A 21,634-nucleotide genomic window follows, 5' to 3' on the forward strand; every position below is an offset into this window, starting at 1 on the left:
ATTATTCATTATAATTACAATTTTCAGGGTCGGAACGATGAAGGGGGCTTAAAGAGTACATGTGCAAACGCAAGCACATCCATTAGGAGTTTAGAGATGGTTTAAGCACTTATACAAACACACATATAACAAAGATGTAAGCTGCACAAAAAGTTTATAGCAGGATTTGTTTGTATGGCTTGTGCAAATCTGTGACGACGTGTCACGCTCACAGCAAGTTGTTCTATATATGCACTTTGATGTTCATGAACACATACATCTGAATGTGCGATAAAGTTAACTGTTGAAGTCTGCATTCGCTCAGAGAGAACCAGAGAGTGATTGTAATGCCATTAGCTTTTGTTTTTACCAGCACTGGGTTAGTTCTGCAGTGGAGCCATGGGGACACCACCTGGCCGAGGGCCGCTAATGCACTTGAGTGTGGAAAATGACTTGTAAATGTATAGTGTGCAGTAAATGTCAATATGATGCATTTGCATTTTTTGCAACATCCTACACTAGCCAAAAACTCATAGATGAATCATAGCATTCTAGAAGATCTTCTGCCATACACTACCATCAAACGTCTGAAATGATTAAGAGGAAGTCTTGAAAGCTGTTTTCTATTTTAATATATTTTAAAACTAACGCATTACTGTGATATTAATACTTCATTACTCCAGTCTTCAGTGTCACATGATCCTTGAGATATCTTTTTTTTGGAGGTCAATTATTAATACTGGATCTTACGGTCATTAATGCTGAAAAACATTTTTTGCTGCTTAATATTTTTGTGGAAACCGTGATGCAGGATTCTTTGATAAATAGAGAACTGAAAAGAAGTTTGAAAAAAAAAAAACTTTCAGATCATTATAAAAGTTTTGCTGTAATTGTTGAACCATTTATTTTGTCCTTGCTGAAGAAAAAATATTATTTCATTTCTTAATCATGTGACACTGAAGACTGGAGCAATAGCTGCTGAAATTTAAATTACATTTTAAAATATAGTGAGGTAGAAAATAGTTAGTTACTTTTAAATTGTAATATTTCACAATATTACTGTTTTACTGTATTTTGATCAAAGAAATGCAGCCTTGGTGAGCATAAGAAACTTCTTTTTAAAAATCGTAATTATTCTGACTATTCGACAGGTAGCTTAGAAGTTGCAGATCATGGGAAGCTCACTTTTGCCCTAAGTTGGATGGACTACAACCATCAAAACCTGAGGGTGGGTGGTGAGAAAGCTTTTCCACTGGCGCTCCCAGGGGACTTTTGAGCTTTTCTGGATTTTCCACACAGTTGTACTTCAGATCCGAGGCAACTGATCCCAACCCAAACATCTCCACACACCCTGCCTACTGACAGGTGACACTCTAAACCTCTCTCACTCACACATACAAACTAAAACTCATGAAAGTGTTACTTGGATCCCTAGATGTCGCAGACCTGGTCGCAAGGTTGATGAAACATCAGGTAAGTTTGGGAGAGACCACGCTGCTCTGTCCCTGAGGGTCCTACAGAGATCCAGTGGGAGTGCGGTGCTTGCCTCTCTCCCACGCTTAAGAAAGTCTCTGATTGATGACATCATTATGTGATGTCAAGAAGCGAGCAGTGATTGAGATTAACCATTTCAATCAGAGAAAAGAGACTGAGGAGAGAATGTGCCCGCTGAAGACAATAAGTTGGAGGAGACTTTCTTTAGTATTCTTGATAAGTGATGCTTGTTAAGGCAAATTCTGTTACTTGCTTTATTTTTAATATGTAGAAGGAACCAGTAAGCAACCACCAAGCAAACAAACATAAGTGCAATAAAAAAATGCTCAGAGGACCAACTTTTTAATGTCCTGGCAACCACTCAAAACACCACAGCAGAGCTTCATGGTGGCCACCACTCACACTAAATATTTAGTTACGAATGCAAAATTCACCATTAACTCCTAATGCATGATGCCATCGCAGAGAAGCCTGTCTTAATTTAGAAGACCCAGGGAACCCAGGGAAACTTTCCGCTAAATGCTACTGCTAAGTCTGCCTCTTAAATGTGATGGAGTGGATATTGACAATGGAAAATATGCTTCCTATAATTCCTAAATTAAGTGGCACCATAGAAGCTTTGACTCACCTTTTTCTCCAGGCAAAGTTTAGGGGCAATACAATTTTTGGTCTCGCTTTATTTTAAGGTTTAATTCTCTGTATTAACAAACCATTAACTAGACTTTTGCCTCAATAAACTCCTAATTTGCTGCTTATTAATAGTTAGTAAGGTAGTTGTTAAGTTTAGATATTGTGTAGGATTAGGGATGTAGAATATATCATGCAGAATATGTGCTTTATAAATACCAATAAACAGCCAATATGTTAATAATATACATGCTAATAAGCAACTCGTTAATAGTGAGAATTGGTCCCTATACTAAAGTGTTACCCAAATTTTTTTTAAAGAAATTATTTATTTTGAATCAGCAAGGATGTATTAAATTGATCAAAAGTGGCAGCAAAGACATATGTAAAGTTATAAAATGTTTCTATTTCAAATGCTGTTCTTTTGCACTTTATATTCAACAAAGAATCTTGAAAAAATATTTATCCCTGTTTCCATAAAAATGAACATTGATAATAATAAGAAATGTTACTCAAGCAGCAAAACAGCAAATAAGAATGATTTCTGAAGGATCAATTACATTTTAAAATAAAAAAGTACAGTAAAACAGAAAACAGTTAATTTAAATTTTAATAATATCTCACAATTATACATCTAAGTAAACAGGGCATGAAAAGGGAAAGAGTGACTGGTATGAACGCTACAGAACAGGCCGCTCCACTGATGCTCCTCTTTTGATTAGGCTTAAAGGACTAAAAGAAAGACAAAAGCATGGTACACGCAGGTTCATCCAATGCCCCCTCCTCTGTCTCTATTAGAGCGTCCTCTACCCCCACTGTTTTACACTGATGATATCACCCCGGTCCTGCAAACAGTGCTGTTTCTGTCCTACTGCGATAATACTATATCTGCAAAAAGAGTGAGTGACTGTCAACAGCTATGGAAGAACATTTTAGGTTTATCCCACTGGAAGTGGAAATTAAGAGAGGGATTTGCAGCAGTTTGGACGCTCTGAGATACTTTAAACTGATTGTACATGCTGATTTTAAAACTGGCACCAGGGCTTTAGGCTTGTCTCTGCTCTCCCCATTCAAACTGAAACAAGAACATGACAATTTGTGAATATGTGTGTGTGTGTGTGTGTGTGTGTGTGTGTGTGTGTGTGTCACCTTATCGCTGTTGTAGTAAGTGAGATTTCCTCCTTCAAGCTTCACCCATCTTCTCTGAAAGACACAGTTCCTACGAGTACAAAATAAAGTGTCATGTTGACAAAAGTCAAAACACATCATTATTCAAGTTACAATATTAAATGGACTATCAGTGAGGGTTTATTATCAGGGCCATTTGAAACAAAATGAATAATTTTGGCCAGTGCAACCACTCAACTGGCATTGTGGTGCGTCAACTAGCAAAATAAAGCATCAAGCAAAAGGAGGAAGAGAAAAAAAACTAAAACAGGAAGCCCACGTTTACAAGTGGGTTTAGCATGTATGGAAACTGATACGAAAATAAAGTGTGAAATACGTTGTACGTTTATGCCTGCCTCTGCTGAAGCATTGTACACCCGCTTTCAAAAATTATTCATACACTACCGTTTGAGGTCAGCGAGATTTGTTAATGTTTTTAAAAGAAGTCTCTTTTGCCCATCAGGACTGCATTTATTTGAATTTAAAAAATTAAGCAAAAACAGTAATATTGTAAAATATTATTACAATTTAAAATCATTGTTTGCTATTTGAATATATTTTAAAATTACATTTATTGTTGTGATGCAAAGCTGAATTTTCAGCAGCCATTACTTCGGTCTTCAGTGTCACGTGACCCTTCAGAAATCATAATATGCTGATTTGGTGCTTAAGAAACATTTCTTATTATTATTATCAATGTTGAAAACAGTTGTTCTGCTTAATACTTTTGAAGAAACCGTCACATTCTTCAGGATTCTTTGATAAAAAGACCCCAAACTTTTGAACAAGGGGGAAATTGTTTAACTAAAATCCAAGCTGTAAAATACAAACGGAAATAAAAATAAAAGAGAAACCAGAAACAGCTGTGGTACCTTCATCTTAATGTATATTCATGTATATTTTAATGACAAATTTTCATTCATTTTAAAAAGCTAAGCAGAATAAGGCCACTTTGCAATTACAGACTCAACATGTGATGTCAAGCTAATAAAGATAAGAAAATTCCAACATAATTTGATTCTCTGAATTTGAATAAATAATTAAATATCAAGCAGCAGCCATTGTTTGGATAATCATAAGGTCACACGGCCAGCAGGAACACATTACTGCTCTTAGAACTGGATCATTTACTAATGCTGCTAAATGTGAAATGGGTATTGTGTCATGAGAATTACAGTGGAATCAAGTTCCAAAGGTTCGGGTACTTTACAGTCAGCTCACTGCGGTGTGAAGTATAGTTTCCTGCTGTTGTGTGGCTTCAGAAGACTTGAAATATAGTCCGCGAGTCATGCAGACCAAGGTCATATCAACTAAATGGCAAAAGAGCTGCATGAAGTGCATCTTCTGTGTTCCAAATATAAAATAACAGTGTATGGAGAACAACATTTTTGGGTGAACTACTCCTTAACATTGTTGTGCTTTAGTACTTGACTTACAGTATTCTCAAGAATTATCCTTTATAAAAAAAAAAAAAAAAAAAAAAAAGTATACACAAAGAGTGCAAAGCAGCAAACAGAGGCCTGCATGGTCCTTACCCTTGCGGAGAGAGTTTGTCTAGCCAGCCTGCTTTGGTGGCAGCATTACGGGTCCCATAGAAGCAGGCATAGGGAGAAATGGAAACTTCTTTTAGAGAAGGAAGGTTTGGTCTCTGTAGGCCTGGCAGGTCATCTTGTGCCATACTGTATTTGTCCTTCACATCTGTTTGTGGCTTGGCCAAAGCTGATGGTCCAGTGCTCGAGAGAAGAGTAGGCATTGTAGGATGTTTAAAAGAGCATTCATTAGCCAATCGCTGACTAATCGTGGATTCTTGGACAGTGGAGTAATCATCATCATCATCCTCATCATCATCATCATCATGGACATAATGCTGCTTGGAAAGGTCTTGCTTCTTGTTATCGTGTGCTCTTTCTTGGTTTTGTGTCTGCTTGTTTCTAAAAAATAATAAAAAAAATGTATTAAGTTGGCGTAAGGAAAAGGCAAAATAATAACATTCGCAATGATTAGGTAGGTAACTTCATTTCATATCCATTGCTTTACGTTCTTTGAAATGATGACCATATTTAGCGAGAGGGACACTGTTCCTGAAGAACATTAAAGGGATCGTTTACCCAAAAATGAAAATCATTTTCTCACCCACATGTCATTTTAAACCTGTATGAATTTCTTTTAAAAAAAAGACAATATTTTGAGTAATGTCTCAGCATTTTTTTTTTTTTTTATTCCAAACTTTTTGGATATCAACCTTCTTCCAAACAGAAGAAAGGAAGTTATACAGGTTTGCCACAGAATTAGATTTTTGGGTGAACTATCGCTTTAAGAATAGATAGAGGAAATGAAAGAATATTTGACAATAAACACTTTCATCAATGAAAATGAATTCACACCCAAGGTGCTGATGCTGATTAGCCATTACACCTGACCATCATTTCTTACAAACCGCAATGTTGTCTACAGAGATCCTCCGAGTACCACAGTGGGCATATGAAAATCTACAAACCATGTTAAAATCACTGAACTCAACAAGAATTAGAGGAGTTCACGTACAAGTTTATTATTATTTTAGAATTAGGTTGTTAAAAAACTGAAGAACGGTGAAGTTCACCAAACAGTTCACCTTAACTTCTGTTGATCCCGGTTCTCTTTTACTCCTTGACTGGACATAACATCATTGCCCACATCCTGAAAAACAAAAGCAATCAAGAAGAAACTAAAAGCAAGTCTATTTTCTAAATTCACCCTTGTTATGAATGTCTTAAGGCATTTTCAAGACCTGTAGACTAAAGGGACTTAATCGTACCATAATGCGTTACATATACATAATTTATCAGCCTTGTTGGGACAGCATTTTTGCAGTGCACCCATTTCAAACAAGAGCAATGACATTTTACAATGCTTTTTCTTTGGTTTTCAAGTGCAATAAGTAATGTGCTCACCTACAGAATTAGATGCTGCTGCTTTTTACATAACACATTTTCAATTATGAATTACGACACGGATGAGACAGTTTGGTTCATTGCTGGGTCAGATTGCTCTTTATTCACAAGCAAACCACTCCAGAATGTGTTTTCAATCAAGCTGAGACCACCTTTTTTTATTATTTTGGTGCAGATCCAAGCACAATTGCCATGTTCATATATGGCTAAATAAACCAAACAAGGCAGGTTCTAAAAACAAATGTTCCAGGTGTGAAAACACCCTTACTAAAAGTGTAACTCATGCTCTACATGTGAGGTCATTGTAAATCATGTCACTTTATATGCAACGTTCATTTTAACATAACAAATTTCAGCACAGGCAGGTTTCTTATACACTCACCGGTTCCTGTTCTGCTGAATTGTACAGAAAAAGCTCTCCATATGGGGCAATGGGGGACAAGGTCCTTTGAAGTGATGCTGTAATTAACACAACAGGAATGAATCATTATGACAAAGCAGGTTGTGGTTTTGTGGTTCGATTCTAGGAGGAGGGCAAAGGAGAAAGTAAGACAAAGAAAGAACGAGGCAAGAGAGAGAAAAGAACAAGCATAAAATGAGATCCCACACATTGTCCTTTAGCGCAGCCAGCTTGGAAAATGTACCAAAGAGGGAGCAGCTTGGGTGACTGGTTGTCAAGGTGACAAATGACCACCATATCTCTGCGGAGACAGTAAGGGGCAGCATGAATTCCAGACTGTTCCCTCCGGATGGACACACACATAGATATATAGCTAATAGACAGGGCCCCCTGCTAGATAAGACCCTACTGTAGGGTGTTTGATCTAGACGCCGCTATGTTATCTATGATAGAACTGTACTGTATTGTATCACATCTTAACCCAGTAGCAAAGGTGTCATTTCAGATCAGTGTCATCGTTTATCATTATCAAGTGTTGACCTTCTAACTACAGATGATACGCTCACTCTCTCTTTCACTCTCTGCCCTGTTTTATCCGTATTCTACAAGAACCTGTTTCAGGATAATTGTGTAAATCGCTCACTGAGCATTTTGGAAACGTACGTGAGACACCACAGTCCTTTTTTTCCCCATTCTTTGCGGTCATCCTTCACTTTAAGACCAAAATATTATAAAACATTGATTTTTCTCATTGTATTTTCTGATCATCAAGTACTCTGTTGCAAACGAATACCCTGTTCCCAGTACTTTAAACTTTTCCTCTAAAACTTCATCTACCTTTCTATTACATTTTAGTCTCCAGAGAGTAAGAACAGAATTAGGTTGTAGATCTAGTAGATATAGGCATCATTAAACCACTTTTATACCTAAGCCTGGTTTCTGACTTCAGTGTAACTCCCAATTCCCGACTACACACACACACACACACACACACCTCGCTGAAACAATTTCCAAACTATTCCTCTAGGACGCTAAAAGCACCTTTCCTGCCACAATTACAAACACTGCGACGTGTTCGGAACGGGGACACAATGGAGAATTTCAAAGCCAAAGGCAGTTTCAAAGACACACACACACACACACACAAGAAAGCTGCTGTAAGTTTGGCAAACTAGGCTTCTCCACATGCATGCATGAGAAGATAAGAGCATATTCCACTGAGAAACTGCATCCCATTTTTTTAAAAGGGTAAAAATGGCTCAATGACTCAATCACAAATCAGAACAAAACATTTAAACCGCTGAAGCTGAAATAATAAAGTGAAGCGCAGTGTACCTTTCTGACTGCCTGTGGGGCAGATGGGTTCCTCAGATTTTGTGAGATGGTCATTGTTGTTTGCTGCCACATTCCTGCACACACATTTGTAAGGAGAAAAATGTGAATGTCTTGTGCATTTCTGATTGAACGGATAGAAAACAAACAACACTTTACAGTCCCATTCAATTACATCCATATTAGGACTCCACAGCACACCCATGCACTGATCAGTACTACAGTGTTTTTTGAACTGAGGGCACTTTTGGTCTTATGGGGTCTCTCAAAACACTTTAATTTGTCCACCAGCACTACCTAGCCTGTATAATGTGATATAGGAGGCATGATGTACTTTTTGTCTTTTTTTTTTTTTTGGAAGTCATGAACACTTCCACCACAGTGCCATTTGCACCACTTCCCAACAGCAATAGTGAAAATGTTGATAATGATGGAAATTATTTCAAAACATCTTTGTTTTAAAGTATGCATTAACAAATCAAATGTAAGATTTTCAAGCATTCCACTTAAGTCACACAACAAATGTGCATTTTTAACAGAACAAAAATAATAACTAGGCCTATCATTTTCTGGCACTGGTGGGTCATTTTTTATTAATTTATTTTTTGTTTATTTTATTTACTTAAGTGGAGATTTGTCCTATTCATGTGACTATACTTGAATTTAACCCATCCAAGTATAGTCACACACAGAGCGCTGTTCATTCACTTGCCGATACTGGGAATCAAACCCACGACCTTCGGGTTACAATTCCATTTTGTTGTGAATGACTATGCAGTGCTGATTACCTTGATGCAGCCAGTTCAGAACAGCACTAGAACACTCTGCAGGTGCTTGAGGTAGACAGGAAGCTGAGGGATAACCTAAGGTTAGAGCGTCAGACCCAAAGGTTGTGGGTTTGATTCTCAGTACTAGCAGGAAATGTAGGTGGGGAGAGTGAATGAACTATATTCCACACTCAATACCCACACTCAGCTTGATGCTATAAACTGCATAGTCATTCATGACAAAATGGCTCTGGCAGTGGGCCAATAAGTAAAGAAAAATAAAGAAATTTAAAAAATAAACCCCCAATTGCTCCCAGGCACCAAAAATGACTTGGCTACATGTCACCTCACTTTCACTGTTGTACATTAAGAAATTACAATGATATTTTTCCCATTTTTGATGTTTTATTGTCGAAGAATGTGTACTTCTGGGTGGGAGAGGTCTACCATCGTTAGATGATTACTATAAGGCAGCACAGCTAAGACACTTGGTTTGCTGGTGTAACGATGAATATTGTGCAAAGTGGAAAGATTTTGAACAGTCACAACTTGAATTACCCCTTCAAGTATTACTAGGAGATAGAAATTGTCAGTAGACACAGTTACATAAATTGAACTGTTTGACAAAGATTCCGTTGGAAATTTGGTATAAAGAATTAAGGAATTCTAAAATTGAAAGACAAGGAAGGATACTAAGATGGGTGGAACATGACTTATAGTTTAAACCAGCAAGACTGGATCTGAGATTTAAGCAATGCAGTTTACAAGGTATAACATCCTTCTGCCTTATCTCTACCGAGAGAGGACTAGAGAATTTCCAACAACTTTCTCATAAATATAACTTTTTCCGTTACCTTTAATTTAGACATTATTTTAATACAAATATAAGAGAACCAGAAGATACGGGATCAACAATAGTACAGATATTTGTAGATATTTATAAAAAGAAGGTGAATAAGAAACTTGTATAAAAAATGTATTCCGGTTTAATGTCAACAAAAAAAACACTCAACAATATATTTGAAAAAAAAAAAAAAAAAAAAAATGGGAAAAGGAAGCCAATATAACTATAACAGAAGAAGAATGGTTAACTATGTGGAGAACACAGATGACCACAACTAATTCAGATTCATGGAGGGAATTTACTTGGAAGAATATAATAAGGTTTTTCATAACTCCAAGAATAAAACATTTCCAAATTGGAAATCAAAAAGCTGGTGAATGCTGGAGAAAATACGGAAATATAATGGCTGACCATTTTTACTCTTTTGGGACAGCAATATTATTCTTACTTACTGGCAGGATCTGAATAGAGAGATAAATGCAATAATGGGATTGAATCTTGAGTGTAACTTTAAAACAATGTTCTTGGGAATTCCTTCTTCAAAAATAACAAAGAAGGCTATACTGTATACACCTTTAATATATTATTAGCAACCAGTAAGAAGGCCATTACAAGGAAATGGCTCAAAGAAGATCCCCCATCTGTATGTGATTCCCCCCCCCCCAGCCTCCGTTTCACTGAAAGTAGCATGACTGTGACTAGGGGTGTGATGAGATCTTATGCCACAATAAACAGTTTCAACAAACCAGAAGTTAACATTGGGATAAATTTAACAGTCAATATTATATGTTTTGCTCAATTTTGCCAAGGAAATAGTTCCAAACAAAACTTTACTGAATGAATCAGCTGTTTGAACAAATCAGGCGCAGTCAAAATGCACCTGCATTGTCTTGCATTTTGTGACTATCATTAGAATGAAATACTGTTTTTCATGATTGAAGATGTCTTAAAAATAGTGTGAAAATATTGTCTTGTCTCATTCTCGTGAACCCATTATTGTGTCGTCTTGTCTTGTGAGGTAAGTGTCTCATCACAGCCCTATTTATGACATATGCTGTGTGTCGCTGTGTCAGCAACCAAAAATATTTGAGGCAATTTTATTTATTTATTTTTTAAACAGATTTTAGGACAAAACAAAATAGTTTTTAGAGGGATAAAATCATCGACCAAAACAGTTTAGTGCAGCTCTGTTGGCGCGGTCAGCAACTATTTTGTGGGAAAGGTAAAGCAGGTAAACATAGCAGCACTTTGAACACACTTTACCATGAACAAAAATGGCTCATTTGGCTCGTTGCCAAAGAACTTTACTACAACTGGTTTAAATTATGACCTAAGAAAAATGACACCCCAAACAGCATAAATTATGGAGTTCAGCTACCCAATTACCAAAACTGAATTACCAAAACTTTATTTTTGGTTTCTGTCTGGCTAAATGAAAACTTTGATTTCTGTTAAAAAAAATAATAATTTCAAAGCATCACTAATGACAAACAAATAAAAACATATTTATAAATGTTACATTCATTTACATATTTACTCACCAGTCATAAGGAGGTATGAAGGGATGTTCAGGGATCTCTGGTACAGGCCTGTGTCGTAATTTAAAGGAGCGGGTAGACCTCGGCTCAGAGGGTTCCTTAATGAAGGTGCACTGCTCATATATTTCGTTTTCAACCATTTCTCCCTGAAAGCCTAGAGAAGCTCCTTCTGAGGAAAAGTCATCATTCTCATCTGGGACAGGTTCTTCTGAAAAGTTCTCCAGTGATTCACTGCTGCCATGCTCAGAGGCGGAACTAGAGCTGGAGGAAACAATGTGGGATGTAACAATAGGAAGTGTATGAGGAAGTGTAGCAGAACCAATAGCCATCCGTTCTGAATCAGCAGTAGTCCTTGAAGAAAGAGTTTGGCTTGTCATCTGGATGTTACTGCCCTGAGAATGCAGACAAGATGTTCCTCTCTGCTTAGTTTTGGGAAACACCTGTCTAGGTCTTGGGATCGGCTTTCTCCTCACTGGCACTTTACCTCCATCCACTTCCATCATCAGGGACTCCAGGCTGCCTAGGATCCTCCGCCGGTGTCCTGTGGGAATATTGTCCATCTCGAGAAGATTCTCTTCAGTTAGGCTCCTGAGGTCCTTAAAGCGACGGTAGCCAGCCCGGGAGAAGCTGGAGGCATATTGGGGCAGGTGCAGACTGGTCAGCCACCGAGTAATTTCTTGGTCGGGCTCCATAGAAGACTAGACACAGGGGTCTTCAGTGGTCATGAAGTCTACCATATGCCATTGGATAAAGAGGTTACTCTGAGGCAAGTTGTAAAAATGTAGGAACACACCCTAGGGAGAATAATTTTCTTTGCATTAAACAAGCAAACAAACAAGTTTAGAAATTGAACAACCAAATGCCTCATCCACTTTAAGTATGAATCATCTTGACAGACTAATAAAATATGATACATTTGAAAGTTGTATAGCATAAAACCCTACATCTGTTTAACAGTAGTTTTTGCAGAGGTCACATGCATGAACACATACATACCATATAAGAATGGCACAACAAAATACACTGGTGCTTAGCCTTTCGGAGATTTAAAAGCAAGCAAAATAAGCCTAAGGTCTATCCATGACACTACAAGAAACCAGCGAAGCTGAAACAGGGATGATATGTAAAGTCTTCTTGTTGTCTTACAATCAGTGCTTCTCCAGTTCATTCTGAACAAAATGCAGAAGACGTATTATTTTTTTAAAGAGCATTTAAAAATAACAAAATCATAAATTCTGCTTCCAACAAAGTGGGATAAAATAGCTTGGGATAAAAGAGTTTTCAAAGATTCATAAGTTATAAAACACACCCTTTTATGAGCAACATAAGAACTTAATTTAAAAAGAATACTCAGATGTTAAAGTTTAGATTCAACATTTGAAGCAACAAGCCAAATTAATCTTAAAAGAATGGTCTTTATATTTGTAACCACTATCTATATCCATAAGACTTGCACATCATGTACCAATAGACGCTGCTGTTACATAAAAATATGACTTGGTGGCACAGACAAACAGACTATTTTGCCAAGCAACAGTGAATAGCAGAGGAAGAATCCAGGCTCTGCTCTCGTCTCTGTACACTTCTATTTGGTGCAAGATTTTTTCTAAAGATCTATTTTTGGCATTTTTGCCTTGTTTATTGATAGGACAGTAGTGAGACAGGAAGCGAAGTAAGCAAGAAAGGGGGGTGGGATCAGGAAAGGTCCACGAGCCGGGACTCAAACACGGCACGCCCGAAGTGCAACGGCGCTGCATGTTGATGGGCTGCCCATGAGGCTATCGGCACCAACTGGTGCAAATTTTTGAAAAATAAGGCAATTCCAACAAAAATCAGTAACTGTTTATAGTTACCAGCTGTTTTCTGGTAACTATTTTATTTTCTACAAAAAAAATCAGGATGGAAATGAAATATAGATAGTGGTTATAAATTAGGGCTGAAACGATTAGTCGACATCATCGACAATAAAAATTGTCGACAAATATTTTTGTTGTCGAGTAATCTTTTGATCTCACATGACCTAATGCAAGAGCCTGCAATACTGCGGTTCAACCAGTGTGGCGCTGTAGCGCAAGAATGTAATTCAGCCCTCTTGGATGCAATTCAAGAGAAGACGACACACCCGAACCTGAGCGGCGTTTGATGAATATGTAAATATATATTGCACGCTTTAATCTCAGTAACAAAATAAACACAACAAAAACTGACAGCAGTGTTAAAGCAGCAGTTAAAACTGCATTTGATTACAACGATGTGGATGTTTGCATGAGCTCTGCAGTTAAGTACTCAAGTAAAGTCCGTTCACATCATGTTTATTTATATAGTAACTTATATGTATAACTTACTTTATGCAATAGATAGCCTTAAATCAAGCAGCTTTATGGTATTAAACATGAAAACCCAGAGTCAGTGTCGCTTTCAGTTAGAATTACAACTTGATTTTCTGAAATAAAGCAGCTCTCCACTGTGGAGCTAGCTAATGATAAAATGTTTTTATTAGTGGGGAAAAAATATTTAATTAAAGTTATAGTTTGTTTTACAGAGATCAAAGCTTGATCTAGCTCAGGACTGTTTTGGTTATCATAACCATATACGGTAGGCTATTTTAAGACATTATGCTGTGAATAAAATAGTTTATCCAAAGCATCTCATCACTTACCTTTATTTTGATTCTTATCACTGACAAAAGGAGATGTTAGGCAGAATGATGTGTTACTTTTCCATGTAGCTAATTAAATGGTGAGAGAGTGTCTCTGTCTGTCATCTCATTTTGTGTGCCAAATACATCTATTTGTATAATGAATTGGTAACACTTTAACTAATGTTAACAAATGATACCTTACTGTAATGTATTAATTAACATGAATGAACAATGAACAATACATTTATTAAATTAATGTATTAATCTTTGCTAATGTTGGTTAATAAAAATACAGTTGTTCATTGTTTGTTCGTGTTAGTTCACAGTGCATTTACCAATGTTAAAAAACATAACTTGTGATTTTTATAAATGCGTTAATAAATGGTGAAATTAACATTAACCAAGATTAATAAATGCTCTAGAAGTATTGTTCATTCTTAATTCATGTTAACCAATGAACCTTATTGTAAAGTGTTACCAATTAATTGTATAATAATTGTAATGACATAATATGCTTTTCTAAAGCTGAAGTGACCTTTATTCATGTTATAATATGTATAACAATATTTTAACTAATTGCAAAAGCTGAATAATCAAAGTCTACTGATTAATCAGTGAAATAATCGACGATTAGTCGATTAATCGTTCTAATAATCATTAGATTAATCGATTATCAAAATAATCGTTTGTTGCAGCCCTAGTTATAATATATAAAATCCTTTCTTTCGAGACTAATTTGGCTTGTCACGTCAAATGAATCTAAACTTCAAAATCTGAGTATTCTATGCAGATTCAGATCTTATTCAGACAAGAATAGATCGGATAGTGTCTGTATAACCAGATAACTAGCCATCCACTGCTCAAACACTTTAGTCCCACTCACAAAATATATCTATTTTCTGGCATGTTATAAATAGTTTGTATAATCACAGTATAAATGTATGAAGGTTGACAGGTGCAAAGGCATGATAAATGACTAGCTGTCCACCGCGTTCTGTTCATATAGCATATATCAAATGAACTCATTCCTCTAAATTTCAGGTAGTCCCTTTGGTTATGGAAAATGACTGCAGTTGTCTTTCATAACCAAATTATGCACAAGATAACCATGTTTAGTACTCCAAACAAGACAATGGTATTTCACTGCTGTCTGAATGTACACATTTTGGCTGTGTGAGCTATGTTCTCTGGTTTTTAGCGGTTTTATTATGAAATGAATTGTATATAAATATATTTAAAAAATATATATCATAAAAATAAAGCATTACGCAATTTCAGGATAATATGGGGTTTTTTTGCAAGGTGACATTATTCCCATGACAACCGAGTAAACTCCCCTTTGAAACCCTAAGCTCCATTCCACAGTAAAATTCAATTAACATTTTCATAAGCATCTTTAATAATGTTCTTCCACTCCAGAGATGTTTAAATAGAGTGACAGTAAACTTCTTCAGTGATGTGAATATTAGTTCCACAGCATTTAAAGAGCTCTTTCATTACTCCTTGGTGTTCTCTACTTCTCCTTTTCTCAGCAATACTTCTTCATTTAGCTAAAATAACAACACTGGGCTATATATATATATATACACACAGTGGGGCAAAAAAGTATTTAGTCAGCCACCAATTGTGCAAGTTCTCCCACTTAAAAAGATGAGAGAGGCCTGTAATTTTCATCATAGGTATACCTCAACTATGAGAGACAAAATGAGAAAAAAAAAAATCCAGAAAATCACATTGTAGCATTTTTAAAGAATTTATTTGCAAATTATGGTGGAAAATAAGTATTTGGTCAATAACAAAATTTCATCTCAATACTTTGTTATATACCCTTTGTTGGCAATGACAGAGGTCAAACGTTTTCTGTAAGTCTTCACACACTGTTGCTGGTATTTTGGCCCATTCCTCCATGCAGATCTCCTCTAGAGCAGTAATGTTTTGGGGCTGTCGCTGGGCAACACGGACTCAAAGATTTTCGATGGGGTTGAGATCTGGAGACTGGCTGGGCCACTCCAGGACCTTGAAATGCTTCACGAAGCCACTCCTTCGTTGCCAGGCGGTGTGTTTGGGATCATTGTCATGCTGAAAGACCCAGCCACGTTTCATCTTCAATGCCCTTGCTGATGGAAGGAGGTTTTCACTCAAAATCTCACGATACATGGCCCCATTCATTCTTTCGTTTACACGGATCAGTCGTCCTGGTCCCTTTGCAGAAAAACAGCCCCAAAGCATGATGTTTCCACCCCCATGCTTCACAGTAGGTATGGTGTTCTTTGGATGCAACTCAGCATTCTTTCTCCTCCAAACACGACAAGTTGAGTTTTTACCAAAAAGTTCTATTTTGGTTTCATCTGACCATATGACATTCTCCCAATCCTCTTCTGGATCATCCAAATGCTCTCTAGCAAACTTCAGACGGGCCCGGACATGTACTGGCTTAAGCAGGGGGACACGTCTGGCACTGCAGGATTTGAGTCCCTGGCGGCGCAGTGTGTTACTGATGGTAGCCTTTGTTACTTTGGTCCCAGCTCTCTGCAGGTCATTCACTAGGTCCCCCCCCCACCCGGTTCTGGGATTTTTGCTCACAGTTCTTGTGATCATTTTGACCCCACGGGGTGAGATCTTGCGTGGAGCCCCAGATCGAGGGAGATTATCAGTGGTCTTGTATGTCTTCCATTTTCTAATAATTGCTCCCACAGTTGATTTCTTCACACCAAGCTGCTTACCTATTGCAGATTCAGTCTTCCCAGCCTGGTGCAGGTCTACAATTTTGTTTCTGGTGTCCTTTGACAGCTCTTTGGTCTTGGCCATGGTGGAGTTTGGAGTTGGACTGTTTGAGGTTGTGGACAGGTGTCTTTTATACTGATAACGAGTTCAAACAGATGCCATTAATACAGGTAACGAGTGGAGGACAGAGGAGCCTCTTAAAGAAGTTACAGGTCTGTGAGAGCCAGAAATCTTGCTTGTTTGTAGGTGACCAAATACTTATTTTACCGAGGAATTTACCAATTAATTCTTTAAAAATCCTACAATGTGATTTTCATAGTTGAGGTATACCTATGATGAAAATTACAGGCCTCTCTCATCTTTTTAAGTGGGAGAACTTGCACAATTGGTGGCTGACTAAATACTTTTTTGCCCCACTGTGTGTATATATATATATATACACACTGTATACTTATTGTATATATGCAATATTGTTGTGTCGCACCGCATCCAGTGCAGAAAGAATTAATTATTTTATTGGCTTCTATTGTCTTTTGTCGCATTGCAGTGTAGACATGGTTTTGAAAATTGAGTGTTTAATCTTATCATTATACATTACTGACACTCTATCCTCCAATTTGATACTGTTATGTGCTTTGACACAATCTGTATTGTTAAAAGCGCTATATAAATAAAGGTGACTTGACTTGACATGGTGTATGATCAACTGTTATGTCTGAGAACTGCATTTTTTGATAATATGTCATTTTATCAATCCTGGACAAGTGTCTATACTAGCCTGTAATATCAAGATTCCCTCAACATGACATTAGCATACCTGCATTAGGACCGGTCTTTCTCTTGCTTCTTAAAAATATAAATGGATTCTGTATACTGGGAAGATATTCTGATAATATTAAATGAATGTTTGTTCTTTGTCAAAATGTTTTACATCCAGGTCATCACAGCAATAGATGTTACAAGACAGCATAGCTTGCATGTTCACATTGTTACAAGGTCCTTTGCCTTTAAGCTTAAAGTTTTTAGAATGAGAAATAGCTTAAGTTACAGAATAGGCTGCAGATGGATATGGATATTTTAGGCGCTGTTGGAGTTGTTGTAGGCAGTGCTGAAATGGCAAATTATCCAACAAACCAGTTTCCAAAATGTAAATATATATATACACAGTGCCCTCCACTAATATTGGCACCCTTGGTAAATATGAGCAAAGGTGGCTGTGAAAATAAATCTCCACTGTTTATAGTTTTGATCTTTCATTTAAAAAATTCACAAAATTTTAACCTATCGTTGAAGTAAAGCAATTAAAAGTGTGGGGGATCCCATTGTGAAATAAATGCTTTCTTTAGTTCATGTTGGCCACAATTACTGGCACCCAATTATTGCAACGTCCTTCTCCCAAGATAACAGCTCTGACTTTTCTTCTATAATGCCTGATGAGTTTGGAGAACACCTGAGAAGAATCTCTCCAGATCCTTCAGAATCACAGCTCCATGCTGGTGCTTCTTCTCTTCAGTTCACCCCACTCATTTTCTACAGGGTTCAGGTCAGGGAACTGAGAGAGCCATGGCAGAAGTTTCATTTTGTGCTCAGTGACCCATTTTTGTGCTGATTTTGATGTTTGTTTTGGATTATCGATCTGACAGAAGATCCAACCACAGCCCATTATAAGATTTCTAACAGAGGCAGACAGGTTTTGATTTTTTATCTGTTGGTATTTGATATAATACATTATGCCATATATCTGAACAAGATGTGCAGGACCTCCGGCAGAAAAACAGGCCCACAACATTATAGATCAGGGTTCCTCAAATCTTACCCTGGAGGTCCAATCCACTGCAGAGTTTAGCTCCAACCCTGATCAAACTCACCTGTCTGTGATTTTCTAATGATCCTGAAGACATTGATTAGCATGTTCAGGTGTGTTTGATTAGGGTTACAGCTAAACTCTGTAGGAAAGTGGATCTCGAGGTCCAGATTTGAGGAGCCCTGTTATAGATCCAGCAGTATATTTATCCATAGATCCAATCATCCATCACAATGAGAAAAACCAAAGAATATATTTCTGATGTGCAGCAAAAGATAATTGAGCTTCACAAATTAGTGAAGTGGCTTTAAGAAAAGAGCTAGAGCAATGAAAATTCCCATTTCCACCATCAGGGCCATAATTAAGAATTTCCAATCAACATAAAATGTTACGAAACTGCCTGGAAGAGGACATGTGTCTATATTAGTGTTGTCAAAAGTACTGACCACGATACCATTCAGTACTGAAATTTTAAAAACATCCATTTTGCCGCTAGGGGTGGGTGATATGGCAAAAATGTAATATCACAATATTTTTAAGAAAAATCACGATTTTAATCACGATTCTTTGTCATGTTGGTTTTACTATTTTGCAAGTTGTCTGAGCATTACAGCCAAACTAATTTCCCTATTATAAAGACAAAACCTTTCAAGATAACAAAAATATTAAAAAAGAATGGCGGCTATTTAGGCCAAAGTGGGCGAAGATAAAAATCTGTCATTATTTTATCTTTGTTATTAAAAAATGAGAACAAGATACACATTACAAATACACATACTATACAAGGTGTATTTAGCAGGAGCATTCAATAAATTGAATCAACAAATATAAAAATAAAACACTATATAGATTGATTCCTATTAAATCAACTGTATTAACGTTTTTCAGTCAACAGTAGTGAGTGATTTTTCTCTTTGTGTTTTGGTGTTTTATTAACATTGAAGGAATAATTAACCCCAAAATAAAAAGTGTTTTATATTTATACCATTATTTACTCACTAAAAAGTTTCTTTAAACCTGAATGAGTTTCTTCTGCTAAACATAAATGCTATTTTGAGGAACGTGGAAAACCAAACAGTTGCTGGTCCCCAGTGACTTATTCCATAGTATTATTTTTTCCTTCTATCAAAATTCAATGTGGACCAGATACTATTTTGTTACCCACATTCTTCAAAATATCTTCTTTTGTGTTCAGCACAAGAAAGAAATTAATACAGGTTTGGGACAACATGCGAGTTAGTAAATAATGACAGAAATTAAATTTTAAGGTGAACTATCCCTTTAATGACAGTCGGCAGCATGTTCAGTACTGCCTCTTTAAGACATGCACGCATCTAATATACAGAGGCACGCATCCGTTTCTCTCAGCTGTTTACTTATTCATTTTAGACATAAGCAACGGAGTCTATACATAAACCTTGTGTGTTTTGACAATATTAGTGCACAAGATAACTTATTTCAGTAATCAGGCGCTTTTTGACAGGCTTTAGCACGCGCGCTTCGGGTGTACGGGCAGGGGCGGACTTAACCAATAAGCGAGGTAAGCGGCCGCTTAGGGCCCCGGGGAATCAGGGGGCCCCATCTGATATTGGCGAAACATATTTGCAGCGTTGAGCAATGTAGCCGTTCACAGACATATCCGCTGATTTCTTGAACGCAGTGACCAGAAGTGTTTAAGTTAGAATCCACTTACCGATCAAAATACAGAGTTTTTGTCAAGTGCTGAGTTCTGCAAGTTCGGGAATCATCTCATTATAACAAAGTGTAGATGCGATGTAAATAAGAGATTAATTGTGCATAGAGCTTATTAAAGGAACGTCGTGAGATCGCAATGAATTGAAGTGAGAGACAGCTATAGTGATTATGAGGGAGCGTTCTTTGCGCGCATTCTAGGCTGTCTGACTGTCTCAGAACAGATATATTCACCCCAGTAAAGAAAGCAATGTGTTTCAAGTAGGGCTGCACGATATATCGTTTCAGCATCGATATCGCGATATGCACATCCGCGATAGTCACATCGCAGGATGTGCGATTTTTAGTATACTGACCGTTATATTTATACTGATCGTTTTCACGCCACGCCACCCCGCGACGCACTGTCTTCACTGGACGCGAAAAAGCGACCGTTGCAAATCCTTTGAACTTTGTGTCAGTACGTCATAAAAAGAATGAGGGATTTACTCGCAAGGATTTGCCGTGTCGCGCCGCATCCAGTGTAGACGGCATCACTGATTATAATGGGTTCTATTGTATTTTGTCAGCGCCCTTTGTAGACACGGTGAGAGTCACTCAGATATATGTGAACACTGAATTCCATTCAGTTCCGTGTCTATTTGTGCCTGAAATGACACATACGCGCAAAACTGTCAAAACGCATGTCTCTGCAAGTATCCTTGTAAACACAGTTGCTTATGGCTTAGGTGAAGGTAAAAAATTGATAAAGAAAATGGATAGTATAGGCTCATAGCAGTTTAATGTTCCTAAGGCTTTCAGTGTCATGAATGTTAATCAAACAGCAAAACACAGAGAAAAATCACTTTTGTAGCTTTAACAGATTTATTAGATTTAATTTATACAGTGTTATTTTACATTTGATTATTCAACCAGTATACCTGAATACTGTTAGACTTACTGGAAAAAATATAAAGCACTGTTTATTTATTTTATATCTTTGTTCTGTTATATTTATCTATGTTTGTAATTTGTTCATTTTTCTATGCTGATTTACTCATCTACAATATTTTTTTTCCAAATAGAGCTTTTCAAGTCATCTGGAGGTTTTTTTGGGGGGGTTTTTTTTTCATATCGCAATATATATCGCAGAAATACAAAATATCGCAATGTGAGTTTTTTCCAATATCGTGCAGCCCTAGTTTCAAGTCACAATTTTATTTATCTTGATGTTTCTAAATGACTCTCTTGTGTGCTTCTCCAAGGCGCACTGTCGCGAACTGCCGCGTACTCGTATAAATCCACGAATGCAGTGACTGGAGATTTTCCCTTAATTATGCCTATAGGTTTCATTTTCGATTTGTGTCTCGGCAAACCCTACAGTATGCCTGAGTTGCCTGTGATAATTTTATGTTTGTAAAAAGACTGGAAAAGTTTAAAATTTATTAAATGGACAAGTGCAAGGTTTTTTAGGGGGGGGGGGTTCACGTCTTCATTTGTGATCATCAGCATCAGGTTGACTAATTACTGGTTATGAAGGTACAAATAAACTATAAACTAGAGCGAGCGAGCAAAATAAGAGTTAAGCATAAACACTTGGAATATGGAATGAGTTGCATGCATAGTTTTATGTTTGTAAAAATATTTATTTGTATTTTTTTTAACTTCCTTTTGTGATCCGAACAAAATAAGGTAGCCTAATTTGGCTTTAGA

General features: G+C 37.0%; 1 protein-coding gene across 2 annotated transcripts in view; it reads right to left on the reverse strand.

Annotated features, from left to right (window-relative positions):
- arap2 (ArfGAP with RhoGAP domain, ankyrin repeat and PH domain 2) overlaps positions 1 to 21,634 on the reverse strand; it is a 91,358-nt gene that overhangs the window by 65,263 nt on the left and 4,461 nt on the right. For both annotated transcript variants that reach the window (XM_058781777.1, XM_058781779.1), the window contains exons 2-7: positions 11,085 to 11,875; positions 7,936 to 8,009; positions 6,583 to 6,659; positions 5,882 to 5,946; positions 4,803 to 5,198; positions 3,250 to 3,319 (exon numbers count right to left, since the gene is read on the reverse strand). In XM_058781777.1, coding sequence (XP_058637760.1) covers positions 3,250 to 3,319; positions 4,803 to 5,198; positions 5,882 to 5,946; positions 6,583 to 6,659; positions 7,936 to 8,009; positions 11,085 to 11,773 — 1,371 coding nt within the window. In that variant the 5' untranslated portion in view covers positions 11,774 to 11,875. The remainder of the gene's footprint in view (positions 1 to 3,249; positions 3,320 to 4,802; positions 5,199 to 5,881; positions 5,947 to 6,582; positions 6,660 to 7,935; positions 8,010 to 11,084; positions 11,876 to 21,634) is intronic.

Source organism: Onychostoma macrolepis, chromosome 07, assembly GCF_012432095.1.
Source record: "Onychostoma macrolepis isolate SWU-2019 chromosome 07, ASM1243209v1, whole genome shotgun sequence".
Classification (NCBI taxonomy): Eukaryota; Metazoa; Chordata; class Actinopteri; order Cypriniformes; family Cyprinidae; genus Onychostoma; species Onychostoma macrolepis.